This window comes from Salminus brasiliensis, chromosome 7 (assembly GCF_030463535.1).
Source record: "Salminus brasiliensis chromosome 7, fSalBra1.hap2, whole genome shotgun sequence".
NCBI lineage: Eukaryota > Metazoa > Chordata > Actinopteri > Characiformes > Bryconidae > Salminus > Salminus brasiliensis.
Window position 1 is genome coordinate 20,946,820 of NC_132884.1, and position 22,515 is coordinate 20,969,334.

General features: G+C 41.1%; 3 protein-coding genes across 15 annotated transcripts in view; all 3 read left to right on the top strand.

Annotated features, from left to right (window-relative positions):
* kif1aa (kinesin family member 1Aa) overlaps positions 1-5,489 on the top strand; it is a 70,852-nt gene extending 65,363 nt beyond the window's left edge. For all 12 annotated transcript variants that reach the window (XM_072684075.1, XM_072684077.1, XM_072684076.1 and 9 more), the window contains 3 exons: positions 163-355; positions 1,253-1,371; positions 1,778-5,489. In XM_072684075.1, coding sequence (XP_072540176.1) covers positions 163-355; positions 1,253-1,371; positions 1,778-1,820 — 355 coding nt within the window. In that variant the 3' untranslated portion in view covers positions 1,821-5,489. The remainder of the gene's footprint in view (positions 1-162; positions 356-1,252; positions 1,372-1,777) is intronic.
* A 1,743-nt stretch (positions 5,490-7,232) lies between these two features.
* On the top strand, positions 7,233-12,217 carry LOC140560056 (selenocysteine lyase-like). The gene is made up of 12 exons (XM_072684091.1): positions 7,233-7,343; positions 7,592-7,704; positions 8,972-9,081; positions 9,173-9,273; positions 9,482-9,668; positions 9,980-10,107; positions 10,264-10,419; positions 10,960-11,066; positions 11,208-11,244; positions 11,366-11,449; positions 11,562-11,664; positions 12,132-12,217. Exons 1-12 carry the CDS (start codon positions 7,233-7,235, stop codon positions 12,209-12,211), a joined length of 1,317 nt encoding a protein of 438 aa, XP_072540192.1. The 3' UTR covers positions 12,212-12,217.
* On the top strand, positions 12,130-20,991 carry LOC140560055 (selenocysteine lyase-like). 2 transcript variants are annotated; one of them, XM_072684090.1, is made up of 13 exons: positions 12,130-12,207; positions 14,372-14,484; positions 15,592-15,701; positions 15,793-15,893; positions 16,102-16,288; positions 16,600-16,727; positions 16,884-17,039; positions 17,580-17,686; positions 17,828-17,864; positions 17,986-18,069; positions 18,182-18,284; positions 18,752-18,827; positions 20,609-20,991. In XM_072684090.1, exons 2-13 carry the CDS (start codon positions 14,375-14,377, stop codon positions 20,760-20,762), a joined length of 1,353 nt encoding a protein of 450 aa, XP_072540191.1. In that variant the 5' UTR covers positions 12,130-12,207; positions 14,372-14,374; the 3' UTR covers positions 20,763-20,991. The 2 variants fall into 2 exon arrangements, with proteins under 2 accessions (XP_072540191.1, XP_072540190.1); XM_072684089.1 differs by lacking the exon at positions 12,130-12,207 and adding an exon at positions 13,982-14,123.
* Positions 20,992-22,515: the final 1,524 nt, after the last annotated feature.

Genomic DNA, 22,515 nt, shown 5'->3' on the forward strand with positions numbered 1-22,515 from the left:
CCCCTTCATTTCAAATAAAAATATTGCTATTTAGAACATTTATTTGCAGAACTGACAACTGCTCGAAAACAACTGCTCACATAATGCAAAGAAATGATTATAAGAATCATAATGCGAAGAAGTTATAATTCAAATTTAAAGAACACAGTTTTTTGTTCACAGCCCCATTGTATCAAAGAAGGGCTATCTGCACTTCCTGGAGCCCCACACTAACGGCTGGGTGAAGCGGTACGTGGTGGTGCGGCGGCCGTACGTCTACATCTACAATTCAGAAAGAGACACAGTGGAGAGAGCCATCCTCAACCTGTCCTCCGCACAAGTAGAGTACAGTGAAGACCAGCAAGCTATGCTGAAGGTAACTAGGAAAGAGCAGACAAAAGGGCAAAAGAATAGTGAAACAGGGGGGATAGTGGTATTCGAAAAAATTACCATAATATACTGTTTAGTATTAGTATGCTTTTATTCCACATCTTGCCTTTGGATGGCCTACGTCCTACAATGTGGCACTCCTAAAGAAACCTATTGCCACCATGACTAATGCCAGGTGTGGGCTAGAGGGGTATAAAGGCCCTCAGCATTGAGCTGTTGAGCAGTGGAACTATGTTCTCTGGAATGATGGTTGGTGCTTCATTCAATACTTTTGGGATGAGTTGGGGATGAGGTGGCGTGGTGGTCATCCTATCTTGTTGCTGAATGCAATCAAAATCCTCACAGCAATACTCAAAAGTCTTGTAGAAAGCTTTCCATGGACAGTAGAAACAGTTATTCCAACAAAAGCAGGACGTTTTAATACCCTTGATTTCGTAAGAAGTGAAAAAGCAGATATCCCAATACATTTGGCCATATTGTGTAATTCTAATTTGCCACTTGCCACTTTATTAGAACCACCTATTCGTCTATCTCCAACTTATTGATGTGCAGTAAGTGACTGTAATTCATCTATTGATGCCCTGTTTGCGTAATCAGTCCTCTAGCCCTTCATGAATGCTGAGTGACTGACCCCAACAGTGAGGTTTTTAAAAATTCCCAAACCACTGCTGTGTCTGATTTTCTCACAGCAGCACTACGCGCTGTCATGCTGGATTGAGAATGATCCACAGCCCAAATAAACTTTCAAACAGTGGTCTTGTGGTCAGAAATTGACTAACGTTGAATGAGGAAAAGGGGAGCTGACAGATTGTCCACAAACCAATTTCTCATTTTCTGAAGCTAATTCTCACAATCTACTTTATTCTGCCTGTGTTGTTTGCAGACTCCCTACACATTTGCAGTCTGCACAGAGCATCGTGGGATACTGCTCCAAGCCTGTAATGACAAAGAGATGCACGACTGGCTGTATGCTTTTAACCCTCTCCTCGCCGGCTCTATCAGGTACACAGAATTGAAGAGTACTGTGCAAAAGTCCGAGATCATTTCATTCCAATGTTTAGTCTTTTCTGCTTCTCACTCTTCAAGTAATCCTAAACACATTCAATGATGTTGAGGTCTGAAGGATGAAGGCTGGTCAGAAACACGTGTGGATATTTTTAGATGTGAAGTGAGAGTGGAGCATAATTTTCTCTGCTCTCTGAAAGATAAGAACTTTAATTGTCATTTATCTGATGGAGACAGTTCGGGTGGTCTACCAGGTCTTTACACAGTTGTGATGGGTCCCATTTTCGCAGTGCCTTTTAATCAGAAATAAAAAAGAAATGGGTGGCCTCTTAGACCCTACTGTTCATGTTGACATGCCTATTAATTCTGCGATTTGATTGTGTTGAACCTCTCTTCACCACAGGTCTAAACTTTCCAGAAGAAGAGCGGGTCAGATGAGGCTTTGAGAGGAACGCACACATGTACCTGCGGTACCGCAGTCTATGAAGATGACAAAACCCACAAAATCAAAAGACTATCCTTGTAAATAGAGCTCCTGACAGAGTCCCCAGTTCCTGTTCTCAGTCCAGTCTCTAACCCTCCACCCCCTCTGACCTACCCGTGTGTACCTGCACTCGCCCTGTCTAGCACTAAGCACCTGTGTACTAAAGGCTCCAGTTGTGTGTCTGCAGGGGCCTGGATACTCAAACCATAATCCTCCTAAAAAGCTAAGGCCATTAGTTTTGGGGGGGTATTCAGATTCAGATAGCAATGGAGAATTGGAGTGTTCGCTTAGCTTCATCATTAATGCTTATATAGTCTCAGCAGCACTTGGATTAATACTCAAGAGGGAGTGAAACAGGAAGGAGGAGGCATTAGCGACACTTACCTCCAAAGCTGTCTGCTCATGAGAAACCTTGTAACTGGATTTGTTGCTACAAGAGAAGTAATACAGGTATCCAGCAGGCTGTGCCTCATCTATAGTTTGGAAGGGGGATAACCGATCATTCAGATATTGCTGTCACATTGCCTTATTGTGTTATTCTTTACTTGTCAGAGTCTACAGGATTACAACACTGGTCAGTATTTAAGTCAGACAACCCTGCATTTATTTTCCTGTTCATGTCCAAGTCAAAGAATAGGTTCACTTTAGCTAGTGCAGACTTTGCAGGCCAGTGTGGAAGTCCCCTTAGATGTTTATATAACTATGAGATTTGCCATGAACAAAAGGCTTTCAAATGAATCTGGACCAATGATGAAATACATGGCGACAAAAATAATTGCCTATGATATTTCGACAAAGCCATGTGCAAGACAAACCATTCTGAAAAGGTAGTGTGAACAGAGCTGGACAGTCGTTTGGGTCATGCTGGTGTGTTATCTGAAAATTGTATCATAATCAAGGTTAATATTTTCTAGAATGAACAACATATCCCTTAATGACCTTATCTTGGGTTCATTTACTTTATATTAAGATCTTATTGCGTTAGATATTTATTTAACATGCATTTATTTATTTATTTCACTGCATATTTATTGACAAAAAATTTGAAGTTCAGTGCAATCTCTGCATACGGCACTTTTTATCATGAGTTTTACTAACCTCTTACTTATGTATCATGCTACTCTCCCTGCTCAATTCACAGAAACACTTTTTGGAGGAATAGGACCGTTGAGGAGTTGATGCTGGGACAGCTGCTACTAGATGTAGATTACTTGAATTTTTCATTTGTGTCGAATTCTTGAAATCAAGGAAAGGGCCTTTTTTTGTCAGATCAGTTGTCTAAGAGAGAGGATCATTACCCAGAACACTTAAAAACAAAAAGTCTGTACAATCTCCGACGTTGTTGCGATTTTGAAAGCAGGTTTTATGGTATAAAGATGTAGTATTTTGTACGAGCTCCCCAGGTTTTGGAAATGGGATATGATTTAGTGCCTCTTCTTTAAGCATATCTGCTGTACACCTGTTGCTTTTTAATATTCCTCCATTCTCATTTGCTGCTCTTACAATGAAGTTCTCCTTACTTCAGGCAGGCCATCTCAGCCCATACGCCTCTCTTCACGCTCACAGGCATATTGACACAGTTCTTCAGTTTACATGTTGCACACTTAGTGCTACTAAGTGACGTTGGTGTTTTCTAAGCGTATGTCATGATCGTTATGAGATGTTTCTACTCCTTGTATCCGTGCTTGCTTTTGTCCACAGAAATCGGCCCATTTGCCATGCATTTCGGATTTTAGCTCCCACTTGGGGATGGACCTAATGCGCACCATGTATTCCTGAGATGAGCCTCAGGGTCTCAGCGCACATAAGGAAATCTATTCAGTGGTTAAAATGTCAAATTACCTCATATTTCCCTCTGTTTAGACACTCTGAAATGTTGTGGTGGCACTTAGAGACTGGGAGTTCAGAGGCTGCACTATGCGTTTTAATGGCACTCATAGGTTTAATAATTAGGGTCTCATTATCGCTACGTGTGTGATGTAACCGTTGGCTTAACGTTTTACGAGGTGTGCAAACTCAACGGCTTTGTGTCTGTGTTGTTACTGAAACGCCACTGTTTTGTGCAAGAGTTGAAACCCGTGTCCACATTGCCTCACTGCGAGTGTTGGTTAACTGTAGCTCCGCCGTGGCCAAGTTCAATTTCCAGGAATGTTCGACGCTGCTGATCTGCGCTGATGTGGTTGGTCATGGTCAGTGACGTTTTTATGACATGTAATCTTTGACCCTTGATTTGTTGTTTCTGAGGTTTTTTTTTGGTTTGTTAGGTCTGACCTTGACTTGGGCAGTCACTGGAGCAGAGGCCAACTAACTATCTCTGTTTGCTATAGCCAAGCCAGATGGACTGTGGTGTGGTGTGAGGTGATGGGAGGGTTCCCTCTGCTCCCCTTAAACGGTGGGGCAGAGATGAGCATGACTGAGGCCAGCCAACCTCCAGAGCATGCTCAGAAAGAGAAAAGGGTATTCTGGCTTGGCTGTATTAGCTTGATGTTTTGAGGTCAAATGTGTGCAGCCATTCTTTTATGTTCTTGCATAGAGTAGATTTATTCAGTAGGACTGTCAGATGTAGTGAGCTGTTGTACCTTCCAATGGAAATGAAATGCCTTGATGCTTCATTTCAGTCATTTCGTAAATCGTGTGAATGCCTCGATTCAACACAGAAACCTGTCTAGATCATCAGAGCTTGGTTTAAGATGTAGCGTTCATTGATTCAGTTCAGTTCAAGAACAATTAAGTAACAATATACTGTATTATGCAGCACTATTTTCTAGTGGATCTCGTTAGCTTACGTACTGCCTGACCAATCACATAAGCCACTTGCAAGGCATCGACATATCAGTGCTACTTATCGGATTGTTATCCACACATCTCAGTATGGATATGCACTTCTTGCCTGTTTGCACGGAGCATTATCCAGCTGTGTGCAGTCCTCTTTAACAGTCAGCTTCAGATGGAAAGATTGTCAAACTATCTACATATCTGTTTACATTTGTGCTCGGAATTGAATCGCTGGTCAAGTCTTCTAATCTGTTCGCATCGCTCTGGGGTAAAAAACAGTAAACAGACCTATTTCTACCTATCCGCCTGAAATCAAAGGAATGAGATTGTTTTGCGGTGTGTTTTTGTGTATGTGAGAGTTGTCTTTTGTCCATGCACCTCTTTGAGAATGTTATTGAGTGCGTGTTGGATGAGATTTTGCATATTCGAGCCCATGTCATCTTAACAAGGACCAGGCATCCGTTCCATTATCATCTTCGGCCTGTGATGAAAACCATTCACCATCACACAGCTTCCATGCAGCAGTCTCCACCAGAAAAGTAAAAAAAAGAATAAAAGAAAAGAACTGAGAATCTGCTCTCTTTGTCACTACTCGCATTTATTTGTGTGCTTCCATTTTCATCGTATGCACAAACTCCATTCACTGGCGTTTTTCTAGCTTTTCTTCACGGTTTTACTTTGCATTGTATATAAACGAGATTGCTGTGAATGGTGTAATATGCAGCTGTTACCATCTTAAATGGGCAGTAGTTTAATGTCTCTTTTGAGTGTTGGAGTTACGAGTCAAAATGTTTGTGTAGCCGACACCTTAACACAATGTCTGATATCAAATAAATGTGGAACTTATGCAACACTATTCATGGCCTCTGTGTGCGTCTCTTTTTAAGCTGTTGTGTATCAAACATCAAAATTGCTCAAAGATACAGATTTTAGGGCCCGTATTTTCATTTTTCTACATTTTCCTTGAATGCTCTACTTTTTTGGGGGGGATGGGGCATTGTCTGAAGTGGACACAGGGCCAGATAATACATAAATGCTCAAAAATATACATAAACCTGCCTAGATGAGAAAAACCTGCCAAAACCTGCTAAGATTTGCATGACCATGAACGGAAAGGCTGTCGTCCAAGAAAGAAGCCCCTGCTCCAAAATCGACCTCTTTTGACTAGTTTTATGACTAGTTTTAATGATACAAGGAATAGGTTGTTTGCCACAATAACTAGAGGTAAAGGGTGTAAAGATGAAGCAGGCTTTCAACCCCAAGAACATTATAGCAACTGTTAAGCATGGTGGTGGGAGCATCATTTTTGCTGTGCTCAAACTATCAGCTAGATGATAGAAACTTGGACACAATTGGGGGGTTCCAGCAGGACAACAACCCCAATCACACATCGAAGGCTATTGTGGAATGAAAAAAGCAGGCGCAGTGAATGAATGTAAACTCCCGACCACAACTCTATGTAAGCTCTATTCTGTTTCACTGCGGTCAGCAGAATGAGGCAGGAGAGTGATGGCACTGCCCAGTGTTTACCTACATTCTGAGGAAGAAAAGGTGAGGCAACAACACTGTATTTAATAATAGTGTTTATTATAGGGAAATAGGTCATTTCGTCTATGATTTATTGTGTTTAGGCAACTTTCTTTTTAGAGCCACAATCTCCTCTGTACAGTTAGTTTCATCTGCTTCTCGGGTTGAAGTAAAAGTGCTGTAATGGCTTAATGTCCTCAGTGATGGAAGCCAGAGCAGTGTCTGGGGTTAAGTGCTTAAAGTGGTGTGGAAAATAGTGCACTGTTACAAATTGCTTCATTACATTTGAATTATGTTGTATTACATTATATTTGCAATTGTATTTTCATTTATTCATCTTCGTATCTGCTTGCAGGGACAGGGTTGCACAAGGTCCAGAATCTACCCTAGTCATAGGGCACTAAGCAGGAATACACCCTGGACAGAGCGCCAGTCCATTGCAGGGTACAGCACACACTCAGTCACTTGCATCTAGGGGCAGTTTAGCTTAGCCAGTCACCTTCCACGTGTGTTTTTGGGAGGTGGGAAGACATGGAGTACTCCTCAAAGGCAGAGACCGGCGAGGTTTGAAACCTGGAGGTATCTGGAACATTTCTATTGGTCCATTCATCGTTCAAAAATAATTTTAAAAAATAAAAATAAAAATAAAATATATATATATAGTTTTTTCTTGTTTTTTTTTAAAATGTTTTTTATGTATATATATTATATATATTATATATATATATATATAGACCGTACAGGCCTACACGTGTTTCATAAAGAAGTACACGTCGTACTGAGTATGACACGTAAGGCTGAGCTGCTGGATTGGGGACCCAGCCTGGTTCCACCCTCTCTGGCCGCTGGGTGGCGCCGTTTTATACCCTGCAGGCTTTTCGAGCTCTTCTTCCTGCATAACAGCGCTGTCTGATCTCTACCTACCTAAGTCGAACTGGCGGGGAAGTGAATCATTGACCAGATACGAGACAGTAAGTGTGAAGGGATCCTGCTGTGATGGTTTTCTCCGTGTTCGTGCTAAAACAGGCGGGTCTGCTCGATGTGATGCTTTCGCCATGGCGCTCAGCAAGACATGAGGGAGGGATCAGTCACTAAAGCCGGTAAAGCCGTGCTTCACGCACATGGATCACAGGCTCTTCCTCGGGCAGCGAACGTCAATATTGTAGTACCTCTTACATCTATGGTGAGACTGATCAACACCAGACCTGGCTTAGATCGCTTACTGGCAGGCAAATGAAGCGAATCGCTGAATCATGTGGCAGAATAAACACGGACCGAACTGCGAGTCAGTGAACTGCTTCATTCAGCATGTCCTGCTGTGCGATTCACGACACCTAATGAAAATGAGTGCCCGGGTTGTCGGAGGATGCTTTGTCGAGTTGTGTGATGTTGTTTGTGGGTTCTTATGATTTCTCTCCATCCTACACTTAGACGATGTCTGAGAAGACCACTTCCACTGGTGTTCTGGATCATAGTTCATGGGACAAGACCTCCCACCGTATGAGAGCAGATGTGGAGCATGTGGCTGGGCCTGCTGTGGAGAGGTGAGGGACATGGAGGTTTTAGAGATCAGTTTTCAGCTTGTCTCTGGAGAAATAAAGCAGATCCCAATATTGTGTTAATGAAGGATCATTTGGTCTCTAAATTCTTTCCCTGAAACCCTGCTCAGAATAACATCAACATTTCAGGAGACAGCCTCAGGTTCTCCTTTAGCACTGGGAGACTGATGAAGTCTTGCTAAGGTGCAGCTTCTGAGATGTACATTAAAGAAAATGAAAAATTTCTTATTATTTCTTATGTCGTAATACTGAAGTCATCCAGACTAGGAAGGAACACATAATGAATCATGCAGTGAACCTAAAAGTGCTCAACAAACCAAAATACAAAATACTTAGGTGGGCTATTATCTGGGGTGCTGGTACCACTGGTGAACTTATCCCGGCCCTGATGTAAGCCAGTTTTCACTTGAGGATACTTGGATTGACTGATTGACTGTCGTTTTGTTTGGCTTAGCTGAGTAGTTCTTGCCATAACATGGACTAGAACATTACTCGAATAGAGCTGTTCACTGTATACCTACACCACCTCTTCACAACACGACTGATGGTCTCAAACACATTAGGAGGGCAAGACAAGGCACAGCTGTTAACTAAAAGCCATTCCAGGTGACCACCCCATAAAGCTGACTGAGAAAATGCCAAGATGCGCAAAGCTGTCATCTAAGCAAGAGGTGCCTACTTTGCAGAATCGTAACAAATGAAACGTACACTTTTTTTGTTTACTAAATAATTCCATATGTTTTTCTTCATAGTTTGGATGACTTTAGTATTAATCTACAATGCAGAAAAGTGAGCATTGCCATTTCCACTGGACTGGCTCCTTTATTTAGTTAATTAGAAATGTCTTTATTTTTAAGCACTAATTATTTAATTTAGTCCCGTGTCTGTTTAAAAATCAGCTTGGACGGTGAGAAGTGAATGCCATTTATACTAACTCTTACAGTTTATTAAACTCTGTTGGTGCACTCTTGACCTTTTTATTTGGTCCAGTAAGTGTACAGATACAAGCTGCATCTTCCCTCGCATACAGTTTGTCAGCTGCCAAAGCAAGAACTGTTTAATTCCTAGTAATGGGGCGTCCAAAAAGTTGTTGATTTTTTACTACATTATTGGCAGTAATTTGCGTCTTTTAAGTTTTGGCCAACTTTATAGACCATCTGATCCCAGACGGGCTCTAAGCTACAAGGTGGAGCTACCATAGACAGTGGTTGGTTACATAAAGGCAGACATTACTTTTCCTCTCTTCAACCAGGATCTACATGGACTACAATGCCACCACACCCGTAGAACCAGAGGTGATCAGTGCAGTCACAGACGCTTTACATCATGCTTGGGGGAACCCTAGCAGCACGTATCTGCCAGGTACGTTCTCAGACTGCTCTCATGGACACACGCTTGACCTGTAGCACTCCCTGAAGAACAGGTTTAGCTATATATTACAGTCTCTTTCCAGGTGTGAAGGCCAAAGACATCATAAACCAGGCCAGAGACAGCATAGCTAAAATGATTGGTGGAAAAGCAGCAGATATCATATTTACCTCCGGTGGCACTGAGGTGAGGACGTCTGCACTCTGTAAAGAATCCTTTGTTGACCTTGTTAGTTTTCACAGTAGTGTAACTCCAGTAAAGTTCTTACTGTGACTTCTTTTCTCCGCTCATACAACGGTGATGACTTATTAGACAGATAATGAATGAGCTTACCCTGTGATATTCTACTCTCTAACACCAGTAACCCCCTTTTCATTCCCTGGATGTTCCTCAGGCGAATAACATGGTGTTCCATTCTGCTCTGGAACACTTCTGGAAGAGCAGAGCTTCAGCTGAGGGAGGCCAGGAGAAGAACCACCAGATGAACGGAAACAAGGTCCTTCCTCACATCATCACCTCCAATGTGGAGCATGACTCCATCAAAAACACAGCTGAAAACCTGTTACAAACAGGCAAAGCAGGTAATCATAATCATAAACACTTATGTGTTATAAATAATGCAGTTGTAGTATTTAGATATCTGGTACACATACTGTTTGATTATATCCTGGAATATATTACTGAAAGACAGCACTGGCCTGAAAGTTGCCGTGTTTACATGCATTTTAGTTTAAATACCTGAATAGACATTTTCTGTCATGTAAAACAATAAATCTAAATATTAAGGCTTATTCTTCAATAACTACAATGAAACTAATGATCATGAGGGTGAATTAAGGGATTAATCAATTTTGGCATTTTCTCTGACACTGCTTTGGTTGGATTTTTGTAGATGTCACTTTCTTGCCCGTTTCCAAGAAGACAGGCCGGGTAGAGGTGGAGGATGTGATGGCAGCAATGCGCCCCAGCACCTGCCTGGTATCGATCATGCTAGCCAACAATGAGACGGGCGTCATCATGGTAAGTGGGTTACAATAGCCATCCTTTTGCAGACTGTTTTCAGTGTGACTCGCAATTATGCACCGTTGTCATGGTGGTTTGTTTGTTTGTTTATTTATTTCCATTGTCATTCGGTAGCATTCAGCCTTGCTAGAAGTGTCTTCTCTTTCCTTTCAGCCAATCAGGGAAATTTGTCAGAAGGTTAGGTCAGCAACCAGGCCATCCTCTTCTCCCAGAGTTCTGCTGCACACTGATGCAGCTCAGGCCATTGGGAAGATCAGGGTGGATGCACTAGAGCTGGGGGTGGACTATATAACAATAGTCGGACACAAGGTAAGCAGTGGGAGTTGGAAGCATAGCTAGGCTTCCATCCATTTCAAGTGAATTTCCAAAACATCTGTAAATTTAATCAGTGTTTCCATCATCTACTGTCATGCAACACAAGTTGACTAGACGGGAGTTTAACTCACCATGGTGGTGTGTTCATTGGTTGATTCTGAACCTTTATTAACTCTAGGTGCACATCAGCTGTTCATGACTGAAGCTCTGACTTTTCAGAAACGGCAGGTAGAGCTGCCACTGACTCCTCTAATAAGGGCTGAAGTCACATGGGCTTTTCCACGTCCCACTTCTCCACCAGATTTCGAATGTCACCACAGCACACAGTTCTGGGATGAAGTAGCATCAAATGTGTGACTTTTGTTAACGCTAGATCATCATTTATTTGAGAAATATATGTGAACGTTTTTGTATTTCTGTTCCTGTCCTCTATTCTTAAACCTGCAATATTTATTTATTTGTTTATTTATTTGCCCTGTTTTCTTATTAATTTAATCACTTTTCACACATAATATAACATATTATGCATTACAGTTTTATGCCCCTCGAATTGGTGCCTTGTTTGCGAATGGTCCAGGAACAACGACTCCTGTTCACCCTTTGCTGTTTGGCGGTGGACAAGAGCGTAACTTCAGGCCAGGGTATGGCATGGCTTTATTGCCTGGCACTGAGGATCAGTGTTGTGTAGCATTGCTGTAAATTTAAACCAATTAATAAATCAGTATATAATACTTCATAATACTTGAGCACTGATTGTTTTGTTGAACCTTTTTGCTTCTCAGGACTGAGAACACAGCGATGATTGCTGGCCTAGGAAAGGTGATGTTGGTTGCATTACTACCGGCATTCATCTGTGTTTTCAGAAACTGACCTCTGGCCAAATGATTTCTGATAAGATCTACAGTCTCAGTGTTTTGAATATCTCTCCTCTTTGCCAAAGGCTGCAGAGTTGGTGACTGCAAACCTAGCAGAGCATGAGACTCATCTCCTGGACATCAGGCTCTACCTGGAGCAGAGGCTACTGGTCAGTCCTGGTATCACTTTACAGTGCATTTCTTGGATTCACTTCTTTTATGCTGCATCTTGAAGAACTTAAAATGACGGTGATTTTCTGCATCTCTATTCTGTGTTGCTAGGCTGTGTTTGGAACAGAGAAAATTAGTTTCAACAGTCATTTCCCAGGGACAGACACACTACCTAACACATGCAATGTGTCTATTTTAGGTCAGGGTCTACAAGGTGAGTGTCTTCAGTCACAATCTCTGTCTGTGTTATTATTTTCTTGTCAGTTCACATTCACTATACTCATGCTCAATATTTTGAACAGGCCTGTCAAGATAAGACTGTTATTGCCTTATCCTATGATAAATGTATATTTAATATATATTTCAGTCATATCATCTATCATTTTATATTAAATATATATTATTTTACAAAGTCTTTAGGATACTTTAGTCTTTTTTTTCTGGACAATCTCAAGCCAATTTCAGGGTCAGAGTGTTTTGAATTTGTGGAAATGTGTGGGATTTAATATAGATGCATGACCAGTGAAATATTAATGCATGGAATAAATGAAAGTGGTTCATTTAGTAAATGTATTTTATGTGTCACTTGCGCTGAGTAGAAGTGGGTCATGTCGTGACCTCGGCCATTTGTAAAACACAATAGCTGCATTGAATAATTGATCTGACCTCCCCCTGCCATAGGTCGCAGAGTCCTGTCTACCTGCAGGAGGTTACTGGCTAGTGTGGGCGCTGCCTGCCACTCAGACCGAGGAGATCAGTAGGTTGCTTGGACTTGCACTCACACTCCTGTGCTGTAGCTTTTTTGGGCTGTGGTAGAACATTTGTAACAGTAAAATCAGACCTGGTTTATGTGGAAATAATTCCATTGATGATCTGTTACTGCACATAGGAAACTAATTCAAGAAATGCACTGCAGTTGTCTAGTTCTGTGTTATTGTATGGAGGTTCACAAACCTCTGTTGAACATGTCAAGACAAGTAAGGATGCACAATGATGTCAGAATCACATGATTGTATAATTATTAGCAGATATAGTTAAGTATATCTAGTTAAGTATATATAGATAGGTTTGGCTGAAATTGACTCCAGAAGAATAGAATGTTAAGGCAATGGTTGACTACTGTGCTAAAATAACAATTAAGTAATATATATATATATATATATTTTTTTTTTTTTTCCACCGAATTTGTAAGGCTGTAGATATACATGTTGTATACACTGACCGAGCACTCTTATTATGTACACCATGCTAACACTGGCCTCCCTTTGGCATGGATTCCACAAAATATTTTATATAATTCTGGCCCATGTTGACATGATTGTCTCACACAGTTCCTGCAGATTTTTCAGGAGCAGTTTCATGCTGCGAATCTACTGTTCCAGCACATCCCAAAGGTTTTCTAGGATTCAGATCTGGTGACTAGGAAGGCCACTGAAGAACACTAAACTCCTTGTCATGTACATGGATCCAGTTTGAGCGGCTTTTACTTTATGAACTGGAGCGTTATGGTGCTGCAATTAGCCGTTAGATGAGGTGGTTATCGTAGCCAGACTGGCTGTTCTCCATTGCCCTTCCTAATGAACAAGGCGTTTCACATTATTACGCCAACTCTGAGAAACTGTAGTGCTAAAAAAAAAACCCAGTAAATCAGCGTTTCTGGGAATGCACAAACCAGACTGTCTGGCACCAACAACCATGCCACACTCAAAATCACCTTTATTCTGATGGTTAATTTAAACATCTGCATAATTGTATGCATCGCACTGCTGCCTCACGATTGGCTGACTAGAACATTACCTGAACGTGTAGTGCAAGTCCTCATAAAGTGCTTAGTGAGTGTATTTGTCTGTAATGACTATATAGGTAGTTTCAGTTTCTATATGTACTTGAAAAATATCTGCATTGGCCCACAATTCCTGTATCAGTGCACCCCTAAAGATAAGAAAAGAGGGTATGCATTGACGTCCCGTTCCCGCTGGAACACAGCTCCTTTAGTCAGACTGAGTGGCACAACATTCTGCAACATGGCTGTGTTTATTGGGGAAAATGGCCAAAGCGGGAATGATGCAAGCGATTATCTGCTCAAGTATTACTAAAGAACCAATGGTCCATGGACATCGATGTGTAGGCAGGAATGTCCTGCTAACTGAGGCTCAAATCATACCTGTTTAGAGGATAAGGCCTCATATCTGAGAGCCCCGAGAGAATCAAATAGTCTTAAGAGTGTTTTTCACAGTTCTCAGTCACATTGAGTAGACTGGCTCATCCAGGTATGCCAGCTTTCTTTCTTACTTGAGCTTAGCACGTTGCTAAATTCAAAACTACAGTGGGCTTGGTTGTTTTCCCACCTGTTTTCAGAGCGTGACTTTATTATAATGCATTATACAGTGCTAAGTGCATGCTGTTAGTCTCTCTACATTATGCCAGTGTGACATACAGGACATTCAACACCAATAACGTTAGCTACTATCATTACTGATAACGTACAGTACATGATTTGACATGGAGTAAAACAGGCGGGTCTGCTCGATGTGATGCTTTCGCCATGGCGCTCAGCAAGACATGAGGGAGGGATCAGTCACTAAAGCCGGTAAAGCCGTGCTTCACGCACATGGATCACAGGCTCTTCCTCGGGCAGCGAACGTCAATATTGTAGTACCTCTTACATCTATGGTGAGACTGATCAACACCAGACCTGGCTTAGATCGCTTACTGGCAGGCAAATGAAGCGAATCGCTGAATCATGTGGCAGAATAAACACGGACCGAACTGCGAGTCAGTGAACTGCTTCATTCAGCATGTCCTGCTGTGCGATTCACGACACCTAATGAAAATGAGTGCCCGGGTTGTCGGAGGATGCTTTGTCGAGTTGTGTGATGTTGTTTGTGGGTTCTTATGATTTCTCTCCATCCTACACTTAGACGATGTCTGAGAAGACCACTTCCACTGGTGTTCTGGATCATAGTTCATGGGACAAGACCTCCCACCGTATGAGAGCAGATGTGGAGCATGTGGCTGGGCCTGCTGTGGAGAGGTGAGGGACATGGAGGTTTTAGAGATCAGTTTTCAGCTTGTCTCTGGAGAAATAAAGCAGATCCCAATATTGTGTTAATGAAGGATCATTTGGTCTCTAAATTCTTTCCCTGAAACCCTGCTCAGAATAACATCAACATTTCAGGAGACAGCCTCAGGTTCTCCTTTAGCACTGGGAGACTGATGAAGTCTTGCTAAGGTGCAGCTTCTGAGATGTACATTAAAGAAAATGAAAAATTTCTTATTATTTCTTATGTCGTAATACTGAAGTCATCCAGACTAGGAAGGAACACATAATGAATCATGCAGTGAACCTAAAAGTGCTCAACAAACCAAAATACAAATTACTCGAATAGAGCTGTTCACTGTATACCTACACCACCTCTTCACAACACGACTGATGGTCTCAAACACATTAGGAGGGCAAGACAAGGCACAGCTGTTAACTAAAAGCCATTCCAGGTGACCACCCCATAAAGCTGACTGAGAAAATGCCAAGATGCGCAAAGCTGTCATCTAAGCAAGAGGTGCCTACTTTGCAGAATCGTAACAAATGAAACGTACACTTTTTTTGTTTACTAAATAATTCCATATGTTTTTCTTCATAGTTTGGATGACTTTAGTATTAATCTACAATGCAGAAAAGTGAGCATTGCCATTTCCACTGGACTGGCTCCTTTATTTAGTTAATTAGAAATGTCTTTATTTTTAAGCACTAATTATTTAATTTAGTCCCGTGTCTGTTTAAAAATCAGCTTGGACGGTGAGAAGTGAATGCCATTTATACTAACTCTTACAGTTTATTAAACTCTGTTGGTGCACTCTTGACCTTTTTATTTGGTCCAGTAAGTGTACAGATACAAGCTGCATCTTCCCTCGCATACAGTTTGTCAGCTGCCAAAGCAAGAACTGTTTAATTCCTAGTAATGGGGCGTCCAAAAAGTTGTTGATTTTTTACTACATTATTGGCAGTAATTTGCGTCTTTTAAGTTTTGGCCAACTTTATAGACCATCTGATCCCAGACGGGCTCTAAGCTACAAGGTGGAGCTACCATAGACAGTGGTTGGTTACATAAAGGCAGACATTACTTTTCCTCTCTTCAACCAGGATCTACATGGACTACAATGCCACCACACCCGTAGAACCAGAGGTGATCAGTGCAGTCACAGACGCTTTACATCATGCTTGGGGGAACCCTAGCAGCACGTATCTGCCAGGTACGTTCTCAGACTGCTCTCATGGACACACGCTTGACCTGTAGCACTCCCTGAAGAACAGGTTTAGCTATATATTACAGTCTCTTTCCAGGTGTGAAGGCCAAAGACATCATAAACCAGGCCAGAGACAGCATAGCTAAAATGATTGGTGGAAAAGCAGCAGATATCATATTTACCTCCGGTGGCACTGAGGTGAGGACGTCTGCACTCTGTAAAGAATCCTTTGTTGACCTTGTTAGTTTTCACAGTAGTGTAACTCCAGTAAAGTTCTTACTGTGACTTCTTTTCTCCGCTCATACAACGGTGATGACTTATTAGACAGATAATGAATGAGCTTACCCTGTGATATTCTACTCTCTAACACCAGTAACCCCCTTTTCATTCCCTGGATGTTCCTCAGGCGAATAACATGGTGTTCCATTCTGCTCTGGAACACTTCTGGAAGAGCAGAGCTTCAGCTGAGGGAGGCCAGGAGAAGAACCACCAGATGAACGGAAACAAGGTCCTTCCTCACATCATCACCTCCAATGTGGAGCATGACTCCATCAAAAACACAGCTGAAAACCTGTTACAAACAGGCAAAGCAGGTAATCATAATCATAAACACTTATGTGTTATAAATAATGCAGTTGTAGTATTTAGATATCTGGTACACATACTGTTTGATTATATCCTGGAATATATTACTGAAAGACAGCACTGGCCTGAAAGTTGCCGTGTTTACATGCATTTTAGTTTAAATACCTGAATAGACATTTTCTGTCATGTAAAACAATAAATCTAAATATTAAGGCTTATTCTTCAATAACTACAATGAAACTAATGATCATGAGGGTGAATTAAGGGATTAATCAATTTTGGCATTTTCTCTGACACTGCTTTGGTTGGATTTTTGTAGATGTCACTTTCTTGCCCGTTTCCAAGAAGACAGGCCGGGTAGAGGTGGAGGATGTGATGGCAGCAATGCGCCCCAGCACCTGCCTGGTATCGATCATGCTAGCCAACAATGAGACGGGCGTCATCATGGTAAGTGGGTTACAATAGCCATCCTTTTGCAGACTGTTTTCAGTGTGACTCGCAATTATGCACCGTTGTCATGGTGGTTTGTTTGTTTGTTTATTTATTTCCATTGTCATTCGGTAGCATTCAGCCTTGCTAGAAGTGTCTTCTCTTTCCTTTCAGCCAATCAGGGAAATTTGTCAGAAGGTTAGGTCAGCAACCAGGCCATCCTCTTCTCCCAGAGTTCTGCTGCACACTGATGCAGCTCAGGCCATTGGGAAGATCAGGGTGGATGCACTAGAGCTGGGGGTGGACTATATAACAATAGTCGGACACAAGGTAAGCAGTGGGAGTTGGAAGCATAGCTAGGCTTCCATCCATTTCAAGTGAATTTCCAAAACATCTGTAAATTTAATCAGTGTTTCCATCATCTACTGTCATGCAACACAAGTTGACTAGACGGGAGTTTAACTCACCATGGTGGTGTGTTCATTGGTTGATTCTGAACCTTTATTAACTCTAGGTGCACATCAGCTGTTCATGACTGAAGCTCTGACTTTTCAGAAACGGCAGGTAGAGCTGCCACTGACTCCTCTAATAAGGGCTGAAGTCACATGGGCTTTTCCACGTCCCACTTCTCCACCAGATTTCGAATGTCACCACAGCACACAGTTCTGGGATGAAGTAGCATCAAATGTGTGACTTTTGTTAACGCTAGATCATCATTTATTTGAGAAATATATGTGAACGTTTTTGTATTTCTGTTCCTGTCCTCTATTCTTAAACCTGCAATATTTATTTATTTGTTTATTTATTTGCCCTGTTTTCTTATTAATTTAATCACTTTTCACACATAATATAACATATTATGCATTACAGTTTTATGCCCCTCGAATTGGTGCCTTGTTTGCGAATGGTCCAGGAACAACGACTCCTGTTCACCCTTTGCTGTTTGGCGGTGGACAAGAGCGTAACTTCAGGCCAGGGTATGGCATGGCTTTATTGCCTGGCACTGAGGATCAGTGTTGTGTAGCATTGCTGTAAATTTAAACCAATTAATAAATCAGTATATAATACTTCATAATACTTGAGCACTGATTGTTTTGTTGAACCTTTTTGCTTCTCAGGACTGAGAACACAGCGATGATTGCTGGCCTAGGAAAGGTGATGTTGGTTGCATTACTACCGGCATTCATCTGTGTTTTCAGAAACTGACCTCTGGCCAAATGATTTCTGATAAGATCTACAGTCTCAGTGTTTTGAATATCTCTCCTCTTTGCCAAAGGCTGCAGAGTTGGTGACTGCAAACCTAGCAGAGCATGAGACTCATCTCCTGGACATCAGGCTCTACCTGGAGCAGAGGCTACTGGTCAGTCCTGGTATCACTTTACAGTGCATTTCTTGGATTCACTTCTTTTATGCTGCATCTTGAAGAACTTAAAATGACGGTGATTTTCTGCATCTCTATTCTGTGTTGCTAGGCTGTGTTTGGAACAGAGAAAATTAGTTTCAACAGTCATTTCCCAGGGACAGACACACTACCTAACACATGCAATGTGTCTATTTTAGGTCAGGGTCTACAAGGTGAGTGTCTTCAGTCACAATCTCTGTCTGTGTTATTATTTTCTTGTCAGTTCACATTCACTATACTCATGCTCAATATTTTGAACAGGCCTGTCAAGATAAGACTGTTATTGCCTTATCCTATGATAAATGTATATTTAATATATATTTCAGTCATATCATCTATCATTTTATATTAAATATATATTATTTTACAAAGTCTTTAGGATACTTTAGTCTTTTTTTTCTGGACAATCTCAAGCCAATTTCAGGGTCAGAGTGTTTTGAATTTGTGGAAATGTGTGGGATTTAATATAGATGCATGACCAGTGAAATATTAATGCATGGAATAAATGAAAGTGGTTCATTTAGTAAATGTATTTTATGTGTCACTTGCGCTGAGTAGAAGTGGGTCATGTCGTGACCTCGGCCATTTGTAAAACACAATAGCTGCATTGAATAATTGATCTGACCTCCCCCTGCCATAGGTCGCAGAGTCCTGTCTACCTGCAGGAGGTTACTGGCTAGTGTGGGCGCTGCCTGCCACTCAGACCGAGGAGATCAGTAGGTTGCTTGGACTTGCACTCACACTCCTGTGCTGTAGCTTTTTTGGGCTGTGGTAGAACATTTGTAACAGTAAAATCAGACCTGGTTTATGTGGAAATAATTCCATTGATGATCTGTTACTGCACATAGGAAACTAATTCAAGAAATGCACTGCAGTTGTCTAGTTCTGTGTTATTGTATGGAGGTTCACAAACCTCTGTTGAACATGTCAAGACAAGTAAGGATGCACAATGATGTCAGAATCACATGATTGTATAATTATTAGCAGATATAGTTAAGTATATCTAGTTAAGTATATATAGATAGGTTTGGCTGAAATTGACTCCAGAAGAATAGAATGTTAAGGCAATGGTTGACTACTGTGCTAAAATAACAATTAAGTAATATATATATATATATATATTTTTTTTTTTTTTCCACCGAATTTGTAAGGCTGTAGATATACATGTTGTATACACTGACCGAGCACTCTTATTATGTACACCATGCTAACACTGGCCTCCCTTTGGCATGGATTCCACAAAATATTTTATATAATTCTGGCCCATGTTGACATGATTGTCTCACACAGTTCCTGCAGATTTTTCAGGAGCAGTTTCATGCTGCGAATCTACTGTTCCAGCACATCCCAAAGGTTTTCTAGGATTCAGATCTGGTGACTAGGAAGGCCACTGAAGAACACTAAACTCCTTGTCATGTACATGGATCCAGTTTGAGCGGCTTTTACTTTATGAACTGGAGCGTTATGGTGCTGCAATTAGCCGTTAGATGAGGTGGTTATCGTAGCCAGACTGGCTGTTCTCCATTGCCCTTCCTAATGAACAAGGCGTTTCACATTATTACGCCAACTCTGAGAAACTGTAGTGCTAAAAAAAAAACCCAGTAAATCAGCGTTTCTGGGAATGCACAAACCAGACTGTCTGGCACCAACAACCATGCCACACTCAAAATCACCTTTATTCTGATGGTTAATTTAAACATCTGCATAATTGTATGCATCGCACTGCTGCCTCACGATTGGCTGACTAGAACATTACCTGAACGTGTAGTGCAAGTCCTCATAAAGTGCTTAGTGAGTGTATTTGTCTGTAATGACTATATAGGTAGTTTCAGTTTCTATATGTACTTGAAAAATATCTGCATTGGCCCACAATTCCTGTATCAGTGCACCCCTAAAGATAAGAAAAGAGGGTATGCATTGACGTCCCGTTCCCGCTGGAACACAGCTCCTTTAGTCAGACTGAGTGGCACAACATTCTGCAACATGGCTGTGTTTATTGGGGAAAATGGCCAAAGCGGGAATGATGCAAGCGATTATCTGCTCAAGTATTACTAAAGAACCAATGGTCCATGGACATCGATGTGTAGGCAGGAATGTCCTGCTAACTGAGGCTCAAATCATACCTGTTTAGAGGATAAGGCCTCATATCTGAGAGCCCCGAGAGAATCAAATAGTCTTAAGAGTGTTTTTCACAGTTCTCAGTCACATTGAGTAGACTGGCTCATCCAGGTATGCCAGCTTTCTTTCTTACTTGAGCTTAGCACGTTGCTAAATTCAAAACTACAGTGGGCTTGGTTGTTTTCCCACCTGTTTTCAGAGCGTGACTTTATTATAATGCATTATACAGTGCTAAGTGCATGCTGTTAGTCTCTCTACATTATGCCAGTGTGACATACAGGACATTCAACACCAATAACGTTAGCTACTATCATTACTGATAACGTACAGTACATGATTTGACATGGAGTACTTGATCATATCTGTATGTGCCCTGCAGACCTTCACATATACTTCTAAACTGTGGAATCCCGTACCATGTGGCAGCGAACGCTCTGCGGATCAGTGTGGGCAGAGCAACGTCTCGGCAGGACGTGGACATGGTAGTGGAGGACCTGCGAGGCGCTGTGGAGAAACTGGAGAACTTGAACTAGTGCCTCTATGCTGTAGCACCCCTTGTGGTGTGGATGCTTGCTGCATACCTCTAAATGGACTCTTGAAGCTGTGGTTCTTGTTGCCCTCAAATTTTTTTGTTATAAGGAAAAAGGTACAAGGGGGCAGTTTAAGACTTGAAGTACCACAGTTGTGGCTTTATGTAAGTTGGTCAGTTATTTAAACTTTTTAACATTTTATATTTAAGTCTTAAGATTCCTCTGGACAAAATGCACTAATTATTAAGGGGCGTGTGGCTTAAATATTGGTGGGAATTATTTATTTGACTAAAATATATTCCTGATTTGTAAACTGCAGTTTCAAAATCCCTTAGTTGAAACTAAGGGGACTTAGATGTGAGCTTGTTTTATTAAAGCTGTAGTAAGTATGGGGAATCATGCTAAAGCTATCTGTGCAAACAAATAGTGTTAGATATATTTAATTACAAAATAAATATCTATGGTATTTAAATGTATTATTTATTGCACCAAAAAACATTATGCACCGAAATCATTGTAATAATTTGTTTTAAACATCAATACTTGCTACTTTGGCTTTGTCCCAACCCAGATTTTGAAATGATCTGCTCCAATAAAAGGATTTTTATAATCAATGTGTGTTATTTTAATATGTAAACAGAATGCATTGTTTACATTCATACCCTTTGCATATTTCTGAACAATATATTGCCAACCTTGAACAACACATTAAAGCCATTATCGCAGTGGCCTGTAATTTCTGCCAGGATCACTTGTTTATGTCGTAACCGTAAAAACGAAGACAGACTGGTGTGCATTTCAGCCATGAGAGAAGTGTGACAATTTTGATGTTTGGAAATGTGAGATATATAATGATGTATCCCTCCTGATATGAAGTAGATTCATTCAGTGTCATTACCGTTTATGTTGTTACAGCAATATTGTATGAAAAATATGTATTGTTTACATTATTTACAGGCACTCCAAGTGTATCTTACACTAGCTGCTGAGTAGTGTTAGGAAATCCATGACTGTTTTTTTCTTGAGTGAAAAAAATAAACCTGTCATTACCACAGCACGTCATTACCAACACAAAACATCCTGTGATGCTAATGTCACCTGGTAACGGTGTTCGACAATTTAAGTTGAATGCACCCTCTAAAACTCGTTTAGCACTGTTTTGTAGTTAGTATGGCCCTAAAATCTTAGTATAGTACAGTGAGGCACTCTGTAGAGAATACAGAAAAAAGTAAAGTAAGGAAAAGTAAGGATCTTTTGGAATAAGCAGGATTTCTGCCCCAATTATAAACTAATTGAAATAAAATATTTCAGTTCTATGTAAGCTTAGTCTTGGCTATCAACAAAGTGTTACATGAAAGCATGTAAACACTGCCTTGATATAAGTAAAAAATAAAATATGGATATTTCTATTTTTTTCAAAAGTTCAGATGGTAAAAAAGAGCCCCCAGTTGAAGAACTGCCCTAAAATCTGATGTGCAGTGCAGCAGAAGAAGAGGCATTGCTTTTCTCTTATCATTAAAGATCACAGACTTCCACCACACTGCCCCTGTCTAATCCCTTGTTCTCTTTTGTAGATGACACAGCTTGGGCTATTCAGAGGCGCATGAATATTTAACGTGAGTTGTAAAAAGCCAGAGTTAACCCTCTCCGCGCCTCCACACGCCGGCCCTCACGTGTCTGCAGACGCTGGCTATCCTGTTACTTAAGTTTCCGGCAGGCCTGCGTTGCTCGTGTGTGGTGGCATGTGTCTGTCTGG

What these genes read in the sequence shown, in the direction of transcription:
- LOC140560056 (XM_072684091.1), top strand. Translation starts at nt 7,233, where the DNA reads ATGAGGGAGGGATCAGTCACTAAAGCCGGTAAAGCCGTGCTTCACGCA. An exon ending in GCTGGGCCTGCTGTGGAGAG is followed by an intron (nt 7,705 to 8,971) that starts GTGAGGGACATG and finishes CTCTTCAACCAG; the next exon opens with GATCTACATGGACTACAATG. An exon ending in GAGCGTAACTTCAGGCCAGG is followed by an intron (nt 11,067 to 11,207) that starts GTATGGCATGGC and finishes TTTGCTTCTCAG; the next exon opens with GACTGAGAACACAGCGATGA.
- LOC140560055 (XM_072684089.1), top strand. Translation starts at nt 14,013, where the DNA reads ATGAGGGAGGGATCAGTCACTAAAGCCGGTAAAGCCGTGCTTCACGCA. An exon ending in TAGTACCTCTTACATCTATG is followed by an intron (nt 14,124 to 14,371) that starts GTGAGACTGATC and finishes TCCTACACTTAG; the next exon opens with ACGATGTCTGAGAAGACCAC. An exon ending in CACTCAGACCGAGGAGATCA is followed by an intron (nt 18,828 to 20,608) that starts GTAGGTTGCTTG and finishes TGTGCCCTGCAG; the next exon opens with ACCTTCACATATACTTCTAA.